Genomic DNA, 14,734 nt, shown 5'->3' on the forward strand with positions numbered 1-14,734 from the left:
AGCTAATGCATTTACCTTTCTTTGGGTTTATGGGGAGAAAGTATTATGAATATGGATCAAGTATGACTCTATTTCCTGATACTGTGTTACTAGTAACTAAATTATAAAATGAAGATCCTGCACTTATGTATGTATAGCCATAAAATTACATGGAAATTGCCAACAATAAGTAGCTTTAGTGTTCTAAAACCAATGATGAAATGATTGCTTCCATCACAGACTCTTCTAAATATTTCCAGGACAGTATCCTTTGCACACTTGCACTGGTTTATCTACTACTACTGATTATTCTACTGTATGACCTCCTAACAGCTTTCCACACAGCCAGTGGCAAAGCTAGACACCCTGGGCAAAGAATCGGTTTGGCACCCCCCCGAAGATTGAGTCAGCCTGGCCATGAAAGGGTCATCTAGGGCCCAGTAGAAAAATCACCGCACAGCTCTTTACATTTTAAAAGTTGCTATTGGGACTTTTTAAAATAATAAAATAAGCAACAATTTGTTGGGTAGATTCACACCAAATGTGGTAGGACTGTGTTTGGTGGCTATTCTAGCGCAGTGCCACCACAAGACAGGGAAAAATGCAATTTCTCCTATTTGGCCAATTCACACACGTGCTGCAGTGGTTGTGCACTATAAAAAGCACTGCATGCACTACTTTATTTCAGCACAGGGCACTGCAAGGCAATCTACTGCCTCCCATCATGCTGCAGCCAATAAAATGTAATGAGATGTCGCTGTTTGACATTTCAATAAAGTTTGTTTAAAAAAAAAGTAAACAGTGTGATGCACTGTAATTTCCAATGCAGCCACTGGTGTGACTGTCCCCTGAAGCTCGGTTCACATATATGTGAATCGGATGTGTTTTTAATCAGAGTCTCCTTTACATCAGGAGTCCCCTCTTTATTCAAGATGTCTCCCTTTACATCAAGAGACATCTGGCATCCCCCATAATCAGGAGCTCCCTACTTATTATCAAGAGTCCTCCTTTTACATCAGAGTCCGCCTTTATATCAAAGATCCTCTTCACATCAGCAGGAGCCCTTTAAACCAGAAGCCACCCTTACATCAAGAGTCCCCCATAACATCAGCAATGGCACCTAAAATCAGGAACCCCTCTATATCAAGGGCCCTCTTTACACCAGGAATCCCTCTATACCATCAGAGACCCCCTTTACTACTGGAGTCCCTGCTTACATCAGGAGCCCTCCTTTCACATTAGAATCCCTATTTACACCCGGAGTGTGCTACATTCAGGGTGCAAAGCTCAGGAGTGCATGGTGTACAGAGTGTGTGCTGATCAGGAATGTGCAGTATATAGAATATGGTGATGAGGAATGCATAGTGTACAGATTGCGGTGATGAGGAATGCATGGTGTATAGAATGCGGTGATTAGGAATGCATGATGTATAGAATGCAGTGATTAGGAATATGCGGTGTACAGAGTATGGTGATCAAGAGCATGTGGTGTACAGAGTGCGGTGATCAGGAGCATGCACTGTACAAAGTGCAGTGATCAGGAGCACGCGGTGTACAGAGTGCAGTGATCAGGAGAGTGCTGTGTACAGAGTGCGGTGATCCAGAGCGTGCAGTGTACAGAGTGCGGTGCTCAGGAGCGTGCGGTGTACAGAGTGCGATGATCAGGAGCGTGCGGTGTACAGAGTGCGGTGATTCAGAGCGTGCGGTGTACAGAGTGCGGTGATTCCGAGCGTGCGGTGTACAGAGTGTGGTGATCAGGAGCGTGCGGTGTACAGAGTGTGGTGATCAGGAGCGTGCGGTGTACAGAGTGTGGTGATCAGGAGCGTGCAGTGTACAGAGTGTGGTGATCAGGAGCGTGCGGTGTACAGAATGTGGTGATCAGGAGCGTGCGGTGTACAGAGTGTGGTGATCAGGAGCGTGCGGTGTACAGAGTGTGGTGATCAGGAGCGTGCGGTGTACAGAGTGTGGTGATCAGGAGTGTGCGGTGTACAGAGTGCGGTGATCAGGAGCATGCGGTGTACAGAGTGTGGTGATCAGGAGCGTGTGCGGTGTACAGAGTGCGGTGATCAGGAGCGTGTGCGGTGTACAGAGTGCGGTGATCAGGAGCGTGTGCGGTGTACAGAGTGCAGTGATCAGGAGCGTGTGCGGTGTACAGAGTGCGGTGATCAGGAGCGTGTGCGGTGTACAGAGTGCGGTGATCAGGAGCGTGTGCGGTGTACAGAGTGCGGTGATCAGGAGCGTGTGCGGTGTACAGAGTGCGGTGATCAGGAGCGTGCGGTGTACAGAGTGCGGTGATCAGGAGCGTGCGGTGTACAGAGTGCGGTGATCAGGAGCGTTCGGTGATCAGGAGCGCGCGGTGTACAAAGTGCGGTGATCAGGAGCATGCACTGTACAAAGTGCAGTGATCAGGAGCGCGCGGTGTACAGCGTGCAGTGATCAGGAGAGTGCAGTGTACAGAGTGCAGTGATCCAGAGCGTGCGGTGTACAGAGTGCGGTGCTCAGGAGCGTGCGGTGTACAGAGTGCGATGATCAGGAGCGTGCGATGTACAGAGTGCGATGATCAGGAGCGTGCGGTGTACAGAGTGCGGTGATAAGGAGCATGTGGTGTACAGAGTGCGATGATCAGGAGCGTGCAGTGTACAGAGTGCGATGATCAGGAGCGTGCGGTGTACAGAGTGCGATGATCAGGAGCGTGCGGTGTACAGAGTGCGGTGATTCAGAGCGTGCGGTGTACAGAGTGCGGTGATCAGGAGCATGCGGTGTACAGAGTGCGGTGATCAGGAGCGTGCGGTGTACAGAGTGCGGTGATCAGGAGCGTGCGGTGTACAGAGTGCGGTGATCAGGAGTGTGCGGTGTACAGAGTGCTGTGATCAGGAGCATGCGGTGTACAGAGTGTGGTGATCAGGAGCGTGCGGTGTACAGAAGAGTGCTGTGATCTGGAGCATGCGGTGTACAGAGTGCGGTGATCAGGAGCGTGCGGTGTACAGAGTGCGGTGATCAGGAGCGTGCGGTGTACAGAGTGCGGTGATCAGGAGCGTGCGGTGTACAGAGTGTGGTGATCAGGAGCGTGCGGTGTACAGAAGAGTGCTGTGATCAGGAGCATGCGGTGTACAGAGTGAGGTGATCGCATATCTCACTGGCCACAAATGACTCCCCCCAAATCACTTGTCACCTTCAAATCCCCATCCTTGGCATCCCTCTTTTAGAACAGCCACCCCCCCCCCCCCCCCATTCCCCCTCTCAGTATAAACCCAATCCCCCTAGCTGTACAAACGGAAACACAAATCCTTCTGTTTCCCTCCCATCCTGCAAACACAGACCTCAAACACAGCGCAACTCCTGGCGGGCAGGACATGTTCTTCCTCCCAGGCTCCTAAGACAAAACAGAGCCGAAGAGCAGCCTAGGGAAAGCTGCCTGGCTCTGTTACAGTGACGCGACAAGCTGCAGCCGGCGGGGGAGATGGCACGGGTGTCCGGCGATCTCATAGGCACCCCCCCTTCCTTGCAGTACACCGGAAAACAAATAACAATAGTAGAAAATAGTGCCGCAGACTGAGACCAGTACCTGATTTGAAACAGTGAGAGAGTCGCCCGTACCGAGCTGATTCTCACTCGCTCCCCTGTGTTGCAGCCAGCAGGTCTGGATCCCAGTTCTTGCCCTGCGATCATCAGTGCGGTGCGGGCTCTGGGGCTCAACTCTGTCACATTGCACAGCCGCCTGCCCAGCTCAGCGGCTCTCTTCAGGTGCAGCCTGCAGCACTCAGATCCACGGTCAGTGAGTCTGTCTGACTGTGACAGATACAACCGGCTGGCGGCCGCCATAGCCATATCCCATTCCCTGCTAGTGTAAGCTGGCTGGCAGCTGGCAAGTGCTAACAGTCTTCTATCAATTTGGCTCCCAGGACAGGCGATGCCCCTCTGAAGTTGGCGTCCAGGGCACATATCCCCCCTGCCTAAGCCCCCCCTAGTTTCAGCCCTGCATACAGCATACTTTCATTATGTTCCAATGGTATCAATTTTAACGGTGCCTCTTCTTTTGGTAAAATGCCAAATATTTAGGGTAAATTAGAAGTTAATACATGATTTAGTACAATCTACTGATCTGTTTGTTTTATATGTGATCTTTATGTAATTCAGGTGCTGGCTGTGACAAAACACGACATGAAGTCACATTACAGGAATGGAATGATCTATTGAATCCCGATCTAGAAGCTCAGCTCATCTTCAAACACCTCACTGGAGTGAGAGAACAGATGAAGTAAGAGGGGTCAAAAACTTATATACATCTGTCCTAATATATGTTGAAAAGTTCAGAAGGGTAGTGTAATTCATAATGAGCATAGAATCACATAATAGGATTTTTGTACTCCCCATAAAATCCTTTTCTTGAAGTTTGTTGAGGGACACAGCCTGAAGGTAATTAAGAAACCTAGGGTTATATTGCTGACTAAATGGATACTAAACACACAAACTGAAGGCCAGCACCCTTTGAGGCTTTAACCCCTCACAACCTACTAGTAGTAGTAGCTAACAGTTCAAAAAGAAAAAACAATAACATATGAGTGGAGTTCCTCAATGGACTTCCGACTGAACCAATTCCTATTGGGAAAACCGCTCGTCTGTATGCTGTTCCGACGGACCAAAAACGACACATGCTCTTAAGCAAGTACGAGACGGAAGCTATTGGCTACTGAACTTCCTTTTTCTAGTCCCGTCATACGTGTTGTACGTCACTGCGTTCTTGACGATCAGACTTTGGTGTGATCGTGTGTACGCAATACAGTTTCAGCAGAATTCCGTCAGAAATCCATCGGAAAAATCTTCGGCGTTTATTACGACGGGAAAACCGGTCATGTGTACGGGGCATAAGGTGTTTGATTTGATATACACCTTTAAATAGCTTGTAATCTGAGCATTTCAGTTGACGGCTTTCACATAAAATAACCGTGCTTGTTCACATCAACTGATCATCAATGCAATTGCAATCTGGCTCATGACAATAAAGAAATTTCTACAGCATCTTTTTGATTCAAGTGTGCGATCAATCTTTGCTTCTCTTCTTGATATTGCCTACGGTGATGAGCCGGGATTAGCACCTTGACCCAGGTTTGTCCATTTTTTGCCTGAAGCGGTGTGTGCAGCCTCGTTCTGTTTCCTGATTACGCGTTAAACAGCCACTTTAGGGATCTTTCTACCTAAACTAGCATCTGCCGAAGCAGAGGAATTGACCGAAAGACTTTAGACAATGTGTATAGAAGACTAGGTTGCAGGCTTGCATATCTGAGATACAGAGGTCTGGTGATGAAAAAAACATAACCACTCACTGCACTTGTGAAGTGTGCTTAAATGAGAAAAGACACATCTTACAACTCACAAGCCTACACAGCAACCTGTTGAAACCACCTATAAATTGTGGATCTGGAGCTAGAATACCTATTTTAGGTTGTTCTGAAATATCAAAGAGGCAATCTGTCTATCTAGAAGTAATCAGCCAGGCAATGGAGAGACATATATTTCATTTGGGAGGACCATATTTGTGGGATTCCTGTAGCAGTAGGGCAGCCCCTCCTCTGTAACATCAGACCAGCAGACCTTAAAGTTTGTTAGAGGGAACATGGAGGTTGGCTGATTAACCCAAGTAGGCGAAGTGCAGTAACCTCTAGGCCTGTGCCTGCCATGTCCCAGACGCTGGCTTAAGCCTTGTACACATGCTTAGATTTTGGGACAACTGAACGTCCATTTTTTGTGGCATGCTAGTCTCGTGTAAAAAGTGAAGAGGTAGCTCACAATACAAAAATTTTCATACAACAAAATACAACATCAGAAGTGACGTAATGTGTTGAATAGTTTTGTATGTATTCTTTATGTAGCCTAGCTCTTACATTTTTTTTCATACGAAAACTGCACTAATGAAACGAAAATCGGAGGTTGAGTTCACATCCGCCAAAAATTTTATAGTCTGCACATCCAGGTTTTGTCTGATGAAAAAGCCAAATTGGCTGTCGAAAGCACTGTACTAATGATCCGAATATCGGCAAACAGCTCGTCGTATGAATTTTTCCATCCGATTTTCAAATCATGCATACGGGTTACGGGTTTTTACAGAGGAGGCCACTATGCACTGGCTGTAGCATGTACTGGCTGCATAGGAGAGCTGCTGAGTTGTGTGCTGGAAGAGACTTTCAAAAAGAAAAATGGCCATTGTGTTCATGCATTACAGCATTGTTTCTTGTGTGCATGAACACATCTTTACATTCCCTCCCCTTTAGAGCTAGAAGAAGGTGGAGGCAGGAAAATTAGTCAGCTCAGCCTAAACAGAATCCGGCTGTCTAAGACAAATACAAGTGTTAACTTTTCCCTTGTTTAGCCCTAGTAGAAAATTAAAAGGAGGGCTCCCCCAATGTGGCTTGCAAGTGAATCACACAAAACTGTAAATCAAGCCTAAAAGTAAAGGTTTAATTTTAACTCCTTGGTCAGTAAGTTACAACTGCTTCTCAGTGGCGGCTAGTGTTTTTTTGTTTTTTTTTTGGGAGGGAGGGCACGGCAAACAATCCCCACCCTGGCGGCACCTCAACCTCCCCGCCCACTTGCTCTCTGATGGTCGGTCCGGCACTTATCCCATCTAGGTGGTGGGCAGTGGGCAGTGGCTCTTGTGTCCTCTCCTCCTTGCTTCCGCCGTGTGTCTTCTCCCCTCCTCCTAGACATCCAATAGGATCACCTGTCTTTTCAGCCAATTTATTCGCTATTAAACACACTTGGGCAGGCTCGGTTTGCATTCTCTGCGCTGCAAGAGCCCATCCTATTTTGAAGCCTATTAGAGCCTCTGGCTCTAATCTGGTGCTTCAAAAAAACACTGACCCCCCCCCCCCCCCCCATTGGAATCTATACTTCCGGTGTCCTGAAAGGGAATGCCCTTCATGGATGGTCTGCCCCTGCTGCTTTTGTGGCCACAAATGGCTCCACAGAAAACAAAACCCCAACACAGCTTAGGCCTGCTAGGTACTCCAGGGACAGGAATGCTGCCACAGCTCTGGCCCAGTCACTCTACAAGAAATCCCTAGACCTGAACTGAAAGTAAATTGTCTTCCAAACTGGGCACAGACAGGTAGACACTGCCAACTGTAGAACCATCACAGATTGAATACCAGTATACTTAATGAGCTGGAAAATTAGTGTTTCTTAGCTGACAGTAGAAATTTTCAAGAATTCAGGGCTGTCGCAGAGAGAACATCAGTATACTTTATGAACCAAGCAAACCTGCTCTAGTTGGCTAACTGGAAAGACTTGTAGGCTTTCAGAATCTGGCCTCACAAAAAGCTTCTAAATTAACAGAAAGCAGCAGAGCTGAAGAAAATACACTCACTCTGGCCTCAAGAGGGGCTGGTCTTCAGATCAAGGAAGGGTTAGGAACCGTAGGCCTCATGCAGACAGGATGTTTAGCCCTGGTGCATGAGATCCCGACATTTTGGCAGTCATCCCTGTGAATTCATCCGAGTGTATAGTGCCATAACCATTAGCACGACTTGGTTCACTGTTCAGCCCCATCCAGCAGTCGCTTTCAGTCTCTCATAGGGTTTTACAGGCTGCCGGCAGTGGGGCTGGACGGTGCACCTGTGCCTTCTGCTCACAACAAAACGCCAGCATATCATGCACCGGGTCTAAGTGCCCAGTGTGCTTGAGGCCTTAGTTAGGTTCTCCCCTTCACTTCCTGTGGGATTACAAGGACAATGTTATGTACCTGTTACATGTATTGTCATGACCACACTTGTAAACCAAATTATAATTAGATAATTCAAGTAGTCATACATGAAAACGCATATAAGGTACCTGTGCACAGATAAAAGATGGCTGACAGTCTTCCTTGCTTGAAAGAGAGGAGAGAGAGAGCAGGGTTTTGCACGCTTCAGCTTTAGTAAATCAACCCAGATGTATTAAAGTAATCATTATTCAATTAGGCCTTTGGCCCTATTTTAGATAAATTGTTCCCATTTTAGGTAAATACCAGTGTAAATAACCACGGTCTGGTCATGTAATTTGGCTACCCTATGTTAGCCAGCAGTGGGTGCAGAGAAGAGGAGAGAGCGCTGACAACAGTTGGGACATGGGAGTCTATGAGTGACGTCATTGCTGCCAGGCATTCCCAGCCAGTGTCAAGCACAGCCGGAGAATAGGTAAGTATAAACATCTTTTCTTTACATGTTAGTCAGCGTAGGTGTTGGGAGGGATTTTTAAACCTAGTTAGGTTGAGGATAGCATTCTACTTTAATGTATAACTTTCTACTGAATATGCTTTACATAATATCATGTTTTGCATGTATAGGGAGAAATATGTGGAGCTGACAGAATGTGATTATACAGGCAAATCTCATTCCAGTTCAGGTAAGTTTTTCAGGTACCGTGTAAACTTATAGTATTATGCATCGATTATGCCCCGTACACACGATCGGACTTTCCGACAACAAAACCATGGATTTTTGTTCTAAGGATGTTGGTTCCAACTTGTCTTGCATACACACAGTCACACAAATGTTGACCAACAATACAGGAACCGCCAGGAAAATCGCATAATTTTCCTTGCTGCTGCGTTTCTAAAAATGGTGCAGGAACCTTTTTCCTGCATAAATCACAGGCACAGCAGCACATTCAAATTAATTGGCTGCCATGCCCGTGCAAATACATCTCTCAGAGCCGCAATAATGTGAACCAAGCCCTATGGGATGAAGGATCATTCTTTTCTTTTGGGAGTTGGTGGGCTTTACAATAATGTGCAAGTGCCAGTGTCTGCCGGTCATTATTCTTAAAGTGTATACAGTGCTATACGTAAATGAGTACACCCCTTTTGAAAAGTAAGATTTTAATCAATATCTCAATGAACACATGACAAAACTGAGTTTTCTAGAATATATTTTTAGTTTCCTTACACGAATGCATGTTTAACAATATAACAAAATCTTCACATTTTACTCAAATTAGTTGATGCAAAAATGATATCACACACCACAACAAAAATTACTACATCTAGTGTTTTTTTATGACCTCCATGATTTGTAAGGACGGCACAAAGTCTTCTAGGCATGGAATAAAAGAGTTGGCAACATATTGCAACATCTATGTTTTTCCATTCTTCAAGAACGACCTCTTTTATAGCCTGGATGCTGTATAGAGAGTAATGCTCAACTTGTCTCTTCAGAATTCCTCATAGGTGTTTGATTGGGTTCAGATCAGGAGACATACTTGGCCACTGAATCCTGTTCACCCTGTTCTTCAGAAATGCAACAGTGGCCTTAGATGTGTGTTTTAGATCATTTTCATGTTGGAAAAGTGCACAACAACCAAGGGCACGAAGTGTTGGTAGCATCTTCTCTTTCAATATAGAGCAGTACATCTGTGAATTCATGATGCCATCAATGAAATGCAGCTCCCTGACATGAGCAGTACCCAAAAAGCCCCACAGAGGGGCACTGCTACCACCATGTTTCACTGTAGGCACCATGCATTTTTCTTTGTACATTTCACCTTTGTGACACCACACAGTTTTGAAGCCATCAGTTCCAAAAACTTTTATCTTGGTCTTATCACTCCAGAGTACAGAGTCCCAGTAGTCTTCTTTTTCAGCATGGGCCCTGGCAAATTCTAGGCAGTCTTTTTTGTACATAGGCTTTGAGAGAGGCTTCCTTCGTGGATGACACCCATGCCATTCCTCTGCAGTGTCTACGCCATATTGTGTCATGGGAATCAATCATCCCAGTTTGGTTTTCTACTTCTTTAGCTAACTGCAGTGAACTTGCATGGTCATTTTCTTCAACCCTTCTCATCAGGATGCTCCTGTCGAGGTGTTAACTTCCGTGGACAGCCTGGATGTCATCTTTGTTACATTTTTGCTACAGTATTCTGACTGATAAGTAAAGCTTTGCTGGTCTTCTTGTAGCCTTCACATTTCTTGTGTAAAGAAATTATTTTCTTTCTCAGGCCTTGTGACATTTTTCTTCCATGCGGTGCCATTGCTGACAGCATGAAATGGGAAGGGGTTTTCTTTAAGTGACACCCTTTTATAATCAACTGTCTGCTGGACACCTGTTTAAGAAATAGACTCACCTGTAGATACATTTGTCTAAAATTTAGCTTTGCTGCTAAGATTTCATTGGGGTGTATTCATTTTTGCAACATGGTCTTGAATTAATTTGTTAGGAAAAATACTTTTTAGTGTGTGCAAATTAACAAATCTTGGTTGCAATCAATGACCTGCATTTGTGGGAGTATTTTGTAGTATATTGTATATTGTAGAAAAATGTTGATTCTGAAAGCAAAGTAAAGGTTTTCTGACAAATCTGTTGGGGTATACTAATTTATGCTAAGCATTGTATATAGTCAAAACTTATTTCAATTTTGGATAGAGCAGAAAAGAGTTCAAAACCCTGTGGGATTATTTGCATTGTGTGTACCATTGGCAAAATTTCCTTCCACTTCCTGTCCCAGAGAAGCCCTTTAGACAGTTGTCCCAAAAACAGGTGTCTCTATTTGAAGATATCCTCTTACCTCATGTTCTGGGGACAGCTTTAAATATTTCCTCTCACTTTCTAGGTGACAGTGATCACCAGTACAGAGGGGTCAATCGCCCTAATGGAAACACCACAGATTTAACTGTTTCCCAAAATAGTTAGTCAAGGCATGCCTTGAATGATAACTTTTACAGTTACAGTGTGTATTTATGTGAACACCTAACCCAGTTGTCACTTTTAAAAAGTCTTGAAAAAAAAAAAATTACCTCATGATAATTCCTACAAATTGTGTTTATCTTTTAGATCCTGCAAAGACAGACAGCGTTACACAGCTTTTCCAGACACTGCAAGATCTTGAAGCTGCCCATGATTCCTTTTTATCTGACTTTCCAAGTATAGCAGATCAAGAGAAGAAATACCTGTTGGAATTGTAAATAGCATCACTGTAAAATGTAAGGAGGAACTGCAGTGGTGATGGCATTTTTTTTATGGCTGATCTCCACAGAGAGTCAAAAGGTGTAACCGAGAGAAAGGGAACAGTTGAATCTTCCTGCTCTGAGCCTATCTCTATTGAGATCTGAGTTGACTCAGGGCACTGCCAGCTTTATATTGTTTGCCAAGTAAGCTAAATTAAAAACATTAATTATGTTTGAATCAATATATCCCAACAGCACATAAGCAGTTGCATTGAATATTTATTCAGATAAGTCCTGGATGCATCAACCAGACTGCTCAAGGTATAATGACATTAGGCTCATTATACGAGTCCTTTGGCTGCAGGCTTGCCCAGCTGCGCTTATGACAACAATTCTTTTGAGCACTACAGAGTGCTCCAGAAACTTGCAGGATCAGAAGCTGAAGGTGCTGCATATTTTTAGGAGGAAAATGACAATCAAAATAAGTTTTCTCTGATCAATAATCCTGCTGTTGGCTGGTGGGCAATTGCCTGCCCTGTGGATATGGTCATTGCCTGGTCAAGTTGGAAACCAGAGTGGGTAACTATCATCTTTCTTCTACTTCCTCCTCATTCACGGCGGTGTTGCTACTCTATATTATGGCAGGCTCAGAACAGAATAAGTGGGCATTAGAAGCCAAAATGTGTATGTATATGTTAGTAGTAGCCTTTTCAACTTTGATAGTGAGCCATTAAAATGTAATCAATACACAGGGGTTGTTACCAGTCAGGATATTACTGGTCTCAACCTGCTTGGAAGGGAAACAGGCAGTATTTGCCTCTCTGGCTGAAATTTTCCAGCCCTGCACTGTGGTATTTACATAGATTTAAGTAACCCATAGCATCCACATTTCCCTGATATCAAAGTACTCATCTAAGGCAGGCCATAGATGGTGCGATTTTCTCACAGAAAAACGCTCAATTCCTTCATCGACACAGTCAGTGTTGGTGGGGGTAATCCCTTCCTGTGGAGCTATTGTATCGTCTCTGCTGGGAGAACACACTGATTATTGCTAGCGGCTATAGTTGCTGTCAATAATCACATGCCAAAAATCAGACATGCTGGTTTGTACCCAAGTCGAAAGATGGATCAACTTGGGTACATTCAGCCTGCCCATAGATGGTTCAAATCTGGGCCAGTTCAGCAGGGAGATTTGAACCATCTATAACCAGCTTAATCAGATTGGTTGTAATGGCTATCACCACATTAGTATAGTTCTTTGAATTGCTTTCTTGAATAAACAGAGGGCAATGTTTAATGTACCTGTGCTACAGATGTATTATTACCAAACAGCACCATATGCTGTCACATGTATGGTGACCTGAAAGTAATAACATATTTAACCAAAAACATATTTAAAGCAGATGGTAATTTTTATTTATAAATCAAATTCAAATTGAAAGTAAAAAATATATATGTATACTTATTAGGGTTATATACTTATTAGGGTTCTATGTGTTTTTTTATTATGTAAAAATTTTCATTATGAGATAACAAAAAACTGCTCTCTTGTTCAGAAGAACAGGGTTTCTATGTTTCTGAAAATCAAGAATGAATGAAAAAAATTATAAGCAAGGCTATGTACATGTTTTACTTATATTTAACATGAATATAAGAACTTTATGTTTTGTACATTATTTTATCCATACAATAATTACTTAAATAAAGTAAATAAAAAAACTGACTGTCAATAGATCAACTTGTGTACAACCAGCCTGCCCATACATGAATCTAAATTTGGCCAGTTGAGCTGGGTCTTTTAAAGCAGTGGTCCTCATGGTCCACTAACAGGCCAGGTTTGCAAGATAACTGAAATACATGACAGGTGATATCATTTACTGCTCAGTGATTGCAGTCTTCTAGTCTGCATTTCCCCAAGGTAATACATAAAACTTGGCCTGTTACTGGGCCCTGAGGGCAGGGCTGATGACCACTGCTTTAAAGGGACTATCACTAAATTATATGAGATGTTAACAAGTATAAGAGTACATTTACTTATAGGTGCTTACACTTGCCTGCAACATCTTTCATTGCCCCTTCTATGCCCGAAAGGCAAAGGCTTAAGCTGGCCATAGATGGATAATAATAAATGATTCCATTCACACTGTTCAGTGTGGACGAACAAACCTCCGCTGTAACGTTAACATTTTGACTTTGGATGCAGGCACTTTTTGGACAATAATTTCCTGCCGGCGTCTTTGATTTTTTTTTTTAAACAAGGGATGCCGGCCAAGAGACGAGCAACAGGATCACCCACTGAGCAAGTTTCGGCAGATTCTTCAGAAAGTGGCCAAAACTCGTACAGTAAATGGCCAGGTTAAGTGCATATGGGTGTTTGCAATGCATTAATTTGAACTGAATCATATTAAGCAGTGTTTACATTTGCTGTTTTTACCATGCATTACTTTTATCCCTGAAAGCATTCTGCTCCTGATTCTGAGGCGCATGTACTCTAACCCAAAGGGAGACAGATTTGGAGACAGCTAAATCAATGTTACATAAGGGTATAGGATGTAAAGGTTGGGATGGTGATACATGACTGACAAACGTTTGGGAAACAATCCTTTATAACGTTAAAGATTTGTTTTTGCAAACTTGACAGCGCATCTAAGAACTATCAGACTGGTTCCATTTTTAAGTATGGTAGATAAGACACCACTGGATGGGTACTGCCACACACTGGAGAGTAAAGTTCTGTTTTTTATTTTTATTTTATATTATTTTAAACAGCCTCCATGTAAATTGTATATATGAACATTAAACATATTTTGGCTTTCAATCCATCCCTTGCTTATTTATGCATACCTAACCTGTTTTTCTGCTTTGTGTTTCTTATATAACCATTCATCTAAAACACACCCTGGTTGATTAAACAGTTTAAAAAGGCAATAATGGAAATGGAAATGTACAGGCTTTCCAAAGATTTTGAGAAAGTAGTGTAAAAAAATTAAATTGAGCTTATCGATGCTTTATAAATCTTGATTCTATATACTGTGAATAATTTATAATGACCAGCTAGCTGACTCACTTAAGCAATACACTTCCTGTATGGCTGATATCTCATCAAACAGCATATCCAAACCCCCAAAATGTTCTTAGATGTGGTGGCTGCAATAACTGTCTTTTTTTAGCATTTCCCTTTATTTTTACAAGGTACCTCTGCCAGTCACATGCTCCCCCTCCCCGGCAGCAGAACACAATAGCATGGCGGGAGATATTCCAACATCAACCCTGCCTGTGTTGATGGGGGAAACAGCAATTTTGTTTTCTTCCACTTGTAGTGGATTGATTCATTTATGGCTTGCTTAAGAGAGATTTACTTTAATGCCCACATGACTCCATTTGCCCCTGCTGGAGAGGAAAATATCCTGTTCATCTGGATTAAGGATGAACCGAACACCCCCCCCCCCCCCGGTTCGGTTCGCACCAGAACCTGCGAACAGACCTAAACTTTGTGTGAACTTTAGAACCCTATTAACCTCCCAACGGTGATCCTGAGTCTGGCTTGGGTTGGGATTTTAGTTCCACAAGTGGTAACCTGGATACAGGGAGGACACGGAGAAGTTACTTACCTTGTCCCCTGGATCCTGCGATGTCCTCCACGCTGTGTGATCGAGCCGTCCTCCGCTCGATTCACACAGTGCCCGAGTGCAGCCGAGCTCCGTTCCCTGTGACGTTACGGTGCACGGGAGCGGAGATCGGCGCCAATTGCAAAAAAGTAAAAGTACACAAAACACACACAGTACTGTAATCTTACAGATTACAGTACTGTATAAAAAAATACACACACCCTTTGTCCCT

At 43.8% G+C, this 14,734-nt stretch overlaps 1 protein-coding gene across 3 annotated transcripts in view; it reads left to right on the forward strand.

The window, feature by feature from the left end:
- The window catches only part of LOC143958914 (ras GTPase-activating protein 4-like), a 239,161-nt gene extending 226,442 nt beyond the window's left edge, over window positions 1-12,719 (forward strand). For 2 of the 3 annotated variants that reach the window (XM_077467900.1, XM_077467901.1), the window contains exons 19-21: window positions 4,117-4,237; window positions 8,300-8,358; window positions 10,782-12,719. In XM_077467900.1, the coding sequence (XP_077324026.1) occupies window positions 4,117-4,237; window positions 8,300-8,358; window positions 10,782-10,912 (311 nt within the window). In that variant the 3' untranslated portion in view covers window positions 10,913-12,719. The remainder of the gene's footprint in view (window positions 1-4,116; window positions 4,238-8,299; window positions 8,359-10,781) is intronic. The other variant, XR_013270144.1, reaches the window with a different exon arrangement.
- The last annotated feature ends 2,015 nt before the right edge of the window (window positions 12,720-14,734 follow it).

The sequence above is a fragment of the Lithobates pipiens genome, unplaced genomic scaffold (genome assembly GCF_037356315.1).
Source record: "Lithobates pipiens isolate NorthernLeopardFrog02 unplaced genomic scaffold, aLitPip1_a1.2 Scaffold_64, whole genome shotgun sequence".
Classification (NCBI taxonomy): domain Eukaryota; kingdom Metazoa; phylum Chordata; class Amphibia; order Anura; family Ranidae; genus Lithobates; species Lithobates pipiens.